The sequence below is a fragment of the Somniosus microcephalus genome, chromosome 6 (assembly GCF_052327205.1).
Source record: "Somniosus microcephalus isolate GS21.2 chromosome 6, FLI_Smic_1.0, whole genome shotgun sequence".
Lineage (NCBI taxonomy): Eukaryota > Metazoa > Chordata > Chondrichthyes > Squaliformes > Somniosidae > Somniosus > Somniosus microcephalus.
Genome location: NC_140992.1, coordinates 89,203,010 through 89,211,823, shown reverse-complemented (window position 1 = coordinate 89,211,823; position 8,814 = coordinate 89,203,010). Strand labels below are relative to the sequence as shown.

The following is an 8,814-nucleotide window of genomic DNA, read 5'->3' as shown; positions in this document are numbered from 1 at the left end:
TTGCACACAGGCTTCAAGGCATATATTTTCTCTTCACCTGTTAAGAGCCAGATCTCAATCAGTCTAATATGACAGCCATGCTAAAATTAATAGCACAGTAATAGTATTCAAGCCAATACCTCTGCATTTAAAAACAACTACTGTAATAGCCCCTGTGATGACAGGAGGGCTCTGTTAGTTGATCACTAAATTCAAGAATCTCTTCAACCTGCACATGAAATTTTAAACAGGAAAAAAAATACAAAATTACAAGGAAATATCCTCAAGCTACAACCTGCCAAATATTACAGGATGCATTTGAACAATGTAGACTTGTAGGGATAACAGGCTAAAATTACAAATATATATAAAGAGGTTTCTTGGATTAAGAGGATTTCATAACGAGGTACTGTTTTACTGTTAAAATAGGATTACTTTTAACACTGATTGCAAATAATACTCTTAGAATCTCCTCTAATTCCCATCTGGTTCTGCTATGCATTGTCTATTTGGAAGTCACAATATTTCAAACAACTGTGGGATCCTCCACAGATTAAAATAGGATGTAAACTGTAGCTTTCCATCTCTTTGCATTGATTTTCCAGCTTAGTCCCAGTTTATTCATCACTGGTACTGTAAATAATTCTTCAGAGAAACAGGCATGGGTAGGGTCTCTATTTCATGCAATCGTTCCCTGCCAAGAGAAAGGCGAATGGATCTTCGGCACAAGTCCATTAAAGGCAGTGGCTCCGCTGAAATAAAAAGTAAAAAAAGCCAGAATGTTAAAAACGCTGAATGAAGAAATCAGAAATTACAGCACAGAAAGAAGCTATTTGGCACATGCATTTGTGATGCTAGCTTTTAAACTGAAACAATCTCGAATCCCACTTCCGTGTATCCTTTTATAGCATTCCGTTTCAAAATCCCTTCTAAATGATGTAACAGTCACTCTTGTTCCTTCATCATTGCTGGGCCAAAATCCTGGAACTTCCTACCTAACAGCACTGCGGGAGTACCTTCACCACATGGACTGCAGCGATTCAAGAAGGCGGCTCACCACCACTTTCTCAAAGGCAAGTAGGGATGTGCAATAAATGCTGGCTTTGCCAGCGATGCCCACATCCCAAGAATGAATTAAAAATAAACTCCCCCCCCATCATTCTTCCAGTGATGATCTCTAGTTTAGGCCCCTCATTACGAATTCACCAACTGATGGAAACAATTCTCAAGTTCTCAGTGAACAGCACAGGACCGAACATGGGGTTATCTTACCACACCTATTGGTTCAGTTATCTAATGATCCAGGTGGAGAAGTTCAGTTTTTACCATAGCTAGTTACTACAGCTAGACTTGGAATTCTTTTTGACAATCTTTCCTGGAACTGCCAGAACCAAGTTCTGCACAGTGAACCTGTGACATCAGGTGGCTTTTGCATGAAAGAAAGTGAGCAGAACCTAGCCTTAGGACAAATCTAGTTCCACAAGTGTGCATTAAAATTAGCCTGCAATATTGCCACATTTACATCAAGAGTATCAAAGAGCAAATGGATGCATTCAAAACATTGACTGACATTCTCCATACTTCACAAACCAACATCAAGCTAAAAATAAACTTATTCCAAAGCTCTTGCATGGCCCACTATTTTTGATAGATTTGTGAAATGGCTACGAGCTTCTTGAGCTTATGCCAATCAAATGGTCAGGACTAGAGTTAATATACATCAGGTAACCTCTCACCCCCACCTCTTGGTTCAAAGATGCCAAACCATGTGGTGCTATAACTGGCAGCGGCATACTGGAATTAGTGAAAGGAAAGTTGGCTGGGGTTCCTACTTGTGGTTTATATACAGTAATCCCTATTGGATATGTGCACACATGGTTGGCTGTGATATCCTCCACAGTCAGATAGCCTGCTGGCACTCACCTTTGAGCTTCACACATGAATAAATGGCCATTTGGGCAAGGCATCAAAGGGCAACTGCTGCACATGAAGCTAATGTCTGCAGAAAAGGAGTAATGAGGGTTTGGTAAGCGAGGCCAACCCTCTCAAGTAACAACCAAATACTTATAATTCCAATAAATATTCCCAGTGCCTTGGAACTATGCTCAGTCTGTAGAAGCCTCGATCCTATTACTTATTCTACTAATGTCTTTTAATCTTGAATGTCCTTTACACCATTCACAATCTGGAGCTCTTTTACATTAGTAATCCCAAATGTGATTGAGAAGAAATATGGAGATTCAAAACTCATTGCTATAAATCAGCCTTCTCTAAAGAAACACAATACTGAAAGAGTCTTCAAAAATGGAAAATGGAAAAAAGTGAATCCCCAAGCTTAACTTTAGATTTCTGAATAGAGGTCTTGCATTCAATAACACCAAATTAATGTATGTGATAAATGCAAGTTGTTGATGATTACTCTGTAGGGTTGCCACTGTAGGATTATTTTTGAACTACAATCTAAATTTTGAGCAGGCCATACAGAAATTTCTAACACTGCATTCAAACTCCACGAGATTAGTGTTGATGTAAATCCGAAACTGCTTGGCACCAATGCTAAACTTGGGGGTTAAACTGAGTTTGAAGTGAAACTGAATGTGACTGCCTCTTCCAGGGAGGCTCACTCTGATGTTGGATCAGGCTCTGTAGGTTCAGGCTACATTTTCTATATGTTGCAACTGCAGCTTTGGTGCGAAGTGAGTCTACTTGGCACTAATGCGACAGTATAGTAAGATTACATCATAAAATGTACTAGTGATGCAATGTCAGTTTTCTAAACTAGAAGTTCATTTTTCCCACATTAATCTCACTGATTGATGAGATGGTAGCAACATACTAGCTATTGTACTAGTGTCATTAGCCACATAAAAAAATTATAAATGATACATTTAACCCTAACCCCACGTAAAATAGAATGTCAAAGAACGATAAGTAATACGATTATGCAAGTGCAAACAAAAACAGTTCCTTTACTGTTAACATAAGAAAACACCGATTTCTTCAAAAAATTCAATTAGTGAGGCATGACCTGCTTTTTACAATCCATGCAGACTGTAATTGATTAGTCCATGTCTTTCTAAATGTTCACTGGTTTCTCCGGGCTGGGTCATTGCCCTACATGGTGAACAGAAGAGAATCCTTAACAACAACAACGGAAAGTGCTTGAAACACGCAGCAGGTCAGGCAGCATCGAGGAGCGAGAGAGTCAATGTTTCGGGTCAAACCCTTCGTCAGAACGTTCTGACGAAGGGTTTGACCTGAAACACTGGCTCTGTTTCGCGCTCCTCGATGCTGCCTGACCTGCTGAATGTTTCCAGCACTTTGTTGATATTTCAGATTTCCAGCATCCGCAGTATTTTGCTATAAAATCCTTTATAGCTTGCGATTGACATAGCCCCTAAAAATGTGACAGCTCAAGAATGACCCTGACATGTGAAAGAAAGAAAGACTTGCATTTATATACTGTAGCACCTTTCATGACCACCGGACGTCTCAAAGCACTTTACAGTCAATGAAATACTTTTGACGTGTAGTCACTGTTGTAATGTGGGAAACGCGGCAGCCAATTTGTGCACAGCAAGCTCCCACAAACAGCAATGTGATAATGACCAGATCATCTATTTCAGTGATGTTGGTTGAGGGGTACATATTGGCCAGGACACTGGGGATAACTCCCCTACTCTTTTTCAAAATAGTGCCATGGGATCTTTTACGTCCACCCGGGAGAGCAGACGGGGCCTCGGTTTAACATCTCATCCAAAAGACGGCACCTCCGACAGTGCAGCACTCCCTCAGCACTGCACTGGAGTGTCAGCCTAGCTTTATGTGCTCAAGTCTCCGGAGTGGGACTTGAACCCACAACCTTTTGACTCAGAGGCGAGTGTGCTACCCACTGAGCCATGGCTGACACTGAAGACAAGTAGTTATGCAAGTGCTGTAACTATGCTCTCAGTTAAGCCATTCTTACCATCACGTGTAACAGTCTGGTTAGAGTGTGTTTCCAGGTAAACGTTCCAGACTGCCCGGGGCTTCCAGAGCTCCAGGAGGAGAAGTTGATACATTACCTGCTCCAACTGGTATGTCCTACAAGTGTTTCACCCACATTTGTTGTGGGGAGGATTGTATTTGCCATGGGATTCAGGGTGGGGAAGAACAAATCTTCTTGCAACTACTAATGTCGGCGGCAATAGCTTATGAATTGCCGGTGAGGGGGTTGTTCTCCAGTGGGTAGGACCAAGAGAAACAGGCCTAGGTCTGCAGTAATTGCAAGTACCACGAACAACAATAACTTGCATTTGTATAGCACTTTGAACAATGTAAAATATCTCAAAGACACTGATCTATCATATTCTGTATTCATGACCAAAATATGTAGCAGTCTGCCCCTCCAGTAGTATCTGTAATGGCTACAACATCATACCCTTTATGTTGATCTTTTTCCTCACACTTTGACATCCAATGTGGATTTTCCTTCCCCCCCCACCCCCAGGTGCCTCTCTGGTTTAAGTAAAAGCCATCACATCTATATAGCTGTCCCTGGCCCCAGTGTCTCAGGAATCTGAAACCCTCCCTTCAACACCAGTCTTCCAGCCATGCTTTGACAATCGTAATCTTTCTCTCCGTCATACTTCTCTACTCCTAGCAAAATGTAGGGTGACCACTCTCCGGAATATCTGTCAGAAAACTTTCCCCTTCCTGAATGTTGTGAGGTGTGATTTCTTTGGTTGGGATGTATGGGACTGTAAGCGGAAACTTCAGGTAAGCCAATAATCAAGACAATCACGGATAGCAGCTTCTTTGACTTTAACTTCCCCCTTCTCAAACCATTTGTTCATAGTCATCTTTGAATTTTGCTCTTCAATTGAAAATGAGATAAGATATTGCAATTTAGTAAAATCTTACAAAATACTTCAAATTTATATGGCCATTTATAATCCAGGTGGTCACATTATTGCACCGCATAGCTCATTTCAAATGGCTTTTACATTTTCTCATCTGATACAGGGAATTCTTTGTCAGCCAAAACAAGTATTAGCATCTAATAGGATCTAGTATTCCTTCAGCGAATCATTACAAATGAGACATTTGCAACTTTCCACATAATGTATTGTTTATGTTGATTTCTGCAACTTTGTGCAAATTTTGATTACACTGCTCATTTAGGACCGAGAGCACTTACATCCACTATCAAAAAATAAAGTATGTTTGAAACCTGACTTATCTAACAGGCAGCAGTAAGGATCCTACAACCCTTTGGGCTTCAGTGCCTCTTGGCTACAGAGGAGGAAAAAATGGAAATCTACCCCAGTTTCCACTGATCACTATCCACTGATTCCAGCTAGAAAGGCTGCTGGTGCGGATGTTGGTGGAGGACAGGATCAGGCACAGCTGTGATGTTCTCTGCAACCATATAGCTCAGCAACACTCATAACAAATGACCACTGGGCAAGGTACCAGACAGCTGCAAGTAACCATGGAACTATATCCCAGTCAGAGTTAGGGGGAGGGGGAAAATACTGGTGTTGGGAAGCAAAGAGAAGAAAATAAACACATGAGAATTTTATGTAACAGCTACAAAAGCTGATGAGTTTTGACTGCAGAATGTCATTAAAATGCAATAAAAGAGTACAGAGATGTGAGGGAAACATAATAACGAAATATATTAGTTGATCTAAAGATACATCCAAAAATAAAAGCTAGTGCACTATGAATTAATGCCAGTGAAAGTCAACAACAGAGTTCCATTTAAAACTACATATTCTCTCTCTTAAAATTCAAATTGTTGATAGAGAATTAATTTCACACCATACACCCCTGGGCAATGCTCCAGTGAGGGTAGGAAATATGCTGATGTCGTGGAACCAGCCAAGTCCCTAAACTATAATCTGCCGTCCTTACCTAGTCTGGCCTATATATGACTCCAGAGCCATAGCAATGTGGTTGACTCTTAACCGCCCTCTGAAATGGCCTAGCAAGCCACTCAGTTGCAACAAACTGCGACGAAACACAATAATCAGAATGAAACCGGACGGACCACCCGGCATCGACCTCGGCACCAGCTACAGACACGGCAGTGGCGCACCCAGCCCAGTCGACCCTGCAAAGCCCCCCTCAACATCTTTGGACTTGTGCCAAAATTGGGAGAGCTGTCCCACAGACTAGTCAAGCAACAGCCTGACATAGTCATACTCACAGAATCATACCTTTCAGCCGATGTCCCAAACTCCTCCATCACCATCCCTGGGTATGGCCTGTCCCACCGAAAAGACAGACCCACCAGGGCTGGCGGTACAGTGGTATACAGTCGGGAAGGAATGGCCCTGGGAGTCCTCAACATTGACTTCGGACCCCATGAAGACTCATGGCTTCAGGTCAAGCATAGACAACGAAACCTCCTGCTGATTACCACCTACCACCCTCCCTCAGCTGATGAATCAGTACTCCATGTTGAACACCACTTGGAAGAAGCACTGAGAGTAGCAAGGGCACAGAATGCACTCTGGGTGGGGAACTTCAATGTCCATCACCAAGAGTGGCTCAGTAGCACCACTACTGACCGAGCTGGCCGAGTCCTGAAGGACATAGCTGCCAGTCTGGACAGTCAACAGGTGCTGAGAGAACCAACATGAGAGAAAAACATACTTGACCTCGTCTGACCAATCTACCTGTCACAGATGCATCTGTCCAGGACAGTACTGGTAGCAGTGACTACAGCAGAGTCATTGTGGAGACGAAGCCTGTCTTCACACGGAGGACACCCTCCATCGTGTTGTGTGGCACTACCACCGTATTAAATGGGAGAGATTCAGAACAGATCTAGCAGCTCAAAACTGGGCATCCATGAGGCACTGTGGGCCATCAGCAGCAGCAGAATTGTATTCCACCACAATCTGTAACCTCATGGCCCAGCATATCCCTCACTCTACCATTACCATCAAGTCTGTGTGGAGTTTGCACATTCTCCCCGTGTTTGCGTGGGTTTCCTCCGGGTGCTCCGGTTTCCTCCCACAGTCCAAAGATGTGCGGGTTAGGTTGATTGGCCATGATAAAAATTGGCCCTTAGTGTTAGGGGCGATTAAATACGTGGGGTTACGGGGTTAGGGCTTGGGTGGGATGGCTGTCGGTGTAGGGACCGGGTGCTAGGGTTTGGATGATCAGCCATGATCTCGTTGAATGGCGGAGCAGGCTCGAAGGGCCAAATGGCCTACTCCTGCTCCTATCTTCTATGTTTCTATGTCAGGGGACCAATCCTGGTTCAATAAGGAGTGTAGAAGAGCATGCCAGGAGCAGCACCAGACATACCTAAAAATGAGGTGCCAACCTGGAGAAGCTGCAACACAGGACTACATGCATGCTAAAAAGCTGAAGCAGCATGCTATAGACAGAGCTAAGCGATCCCACAATCAAAGGATCAGATCAAAGCTCTGCAGCCATGCCACATCCAGTCATGAATGGTGGTGGACCTTTAAACAAGTAACGGGAGGAGGAGGCTCCATGAATATCCCCATCCTCAATGATGGTGGAGCCCAGAACGTAAAAGACAAGGCTGAAGCAGTTGCAACCATCTTCAGCCAGAAGTGCCAAGTGGATGATCCATATCAGCCTACTTCTGAGATCCCCATTATCACAGAAGCCAGTCTTCAGCCAATTCGACTCACTCCACGTAATATCAATTAACAGCTGAGTGCATTGGATACAGCAAAGGCTATGGGCCCTGACAACATCCCGGCTATCGTGCTGAAGACTTGCACTCCAGAACTAGCCGAGCCTCTAGCCAAGCTGTTCCAATGCAGCTACAACACTGGCATCTATCAGACAATGCGGAAAACTGCCCAGATATGTCCTGTCCACAAAAAGCAGGACAAATCCAATCCGGCCAATTACCACCCCATCAGTCTACTCTCAATAATCAGCAAAGTGATGGAAGGTGTCATCGACAGTGCTATCAAGCGACACTTACTCACCAATAACCTGCTCATTGATGCCCAGTTTGGATTCTGCCAAGACCACTCCGCTCCCGACCTCATTACAGCCTTGGTCCAAACATGGACAAAGGAGCTGAATTCCAGAGGTGAGGTGAGAGTGACTGCCCTAGACATCAAGGCAGCATTTGACCAAGTGCGGTATCAAGGAGCCCTAGTAAAACTGAAGTTAATGGGAATCAGGGGGGAAAACTCTCCACTGGCTGGAGTCATAGCTAGCACAAAGGAAGATTGTTGCGGTGGTTGAAGGTCAATCATCACAGCCCCAGGACCTCGCTGCAGGAGTTCCTCAGGGCAGTGTCCTAGGCATAAGTGGCAGGTAACATTCGCGTCACAGAAGTGCCAGGCAATGACTATCTCCAACAAGCAAGAGTCTAACCACCGCCCCTTGACATTCAACGGCATTACCATTGCCAAATCTCCCACCATCAACATCCTGGGGGGTCACCATTGACCAGAAACTTAACTGGACGAGCCACATAAATAATGTGGCAACAAGAGCAGGTCAGAGGTTGGGTATTCTGTGGCGAGTGTCTCACCTCCCGACTCCCCAAAGCCTTTCCACCATCTACAAGGCACAAGTAAGGAGTGTGATGAAATACTCTCCACTTGCCTGGATGAGTGCAGCTTCAACAACACTCAAGAAGCTCGACACCATTCAGGACAAAGCAACTCGCTTGATTGGCACCCCATCCACCACCTTAAACATTTACTCCCTCCACCACCAGCGTACTGTGGGAGAGCGGTGTGAGTTAAAATTGTCTGAACCAAACAGAAGTAGATTATATTCACCACTATTCTGTTTGGGGGCCGGGGGTGGGGAAAGAGAGTTGGAGCACGGGACACACACAAA

At 44.1% G+C, this 8,814-nt stretch overlaps 1 protein-coding gene across 5 annotated transcripts in view; it reads right to left on the bottom strand.

The window, feature by feature from the left end:
• Positions 1-448: 448 nt before the first annotated feature.
• The window catches only part of LOC147115866 (SPRY domain-containing SOCS box protein 1-like), a 195,639-nt gene continuing 187,273 nt past the window's right edge, over positions 449-8,814 (bottom strand). For all 5 annotated transcript variants that reach the window (XM_085990510.1, XM_085990506.1, XM_085990507.1 and 2 more), the window contains exon 3: positions 449-731. In XM_085990510.1, coding sequence (XP_085846636.1) covers positions 604-731 — 128 coding nt within the window. In that variant the 3' untranslated portion in view covers positions 449-603. The remainder of the gene's footprint in view (positions 732-8,814) is intronic.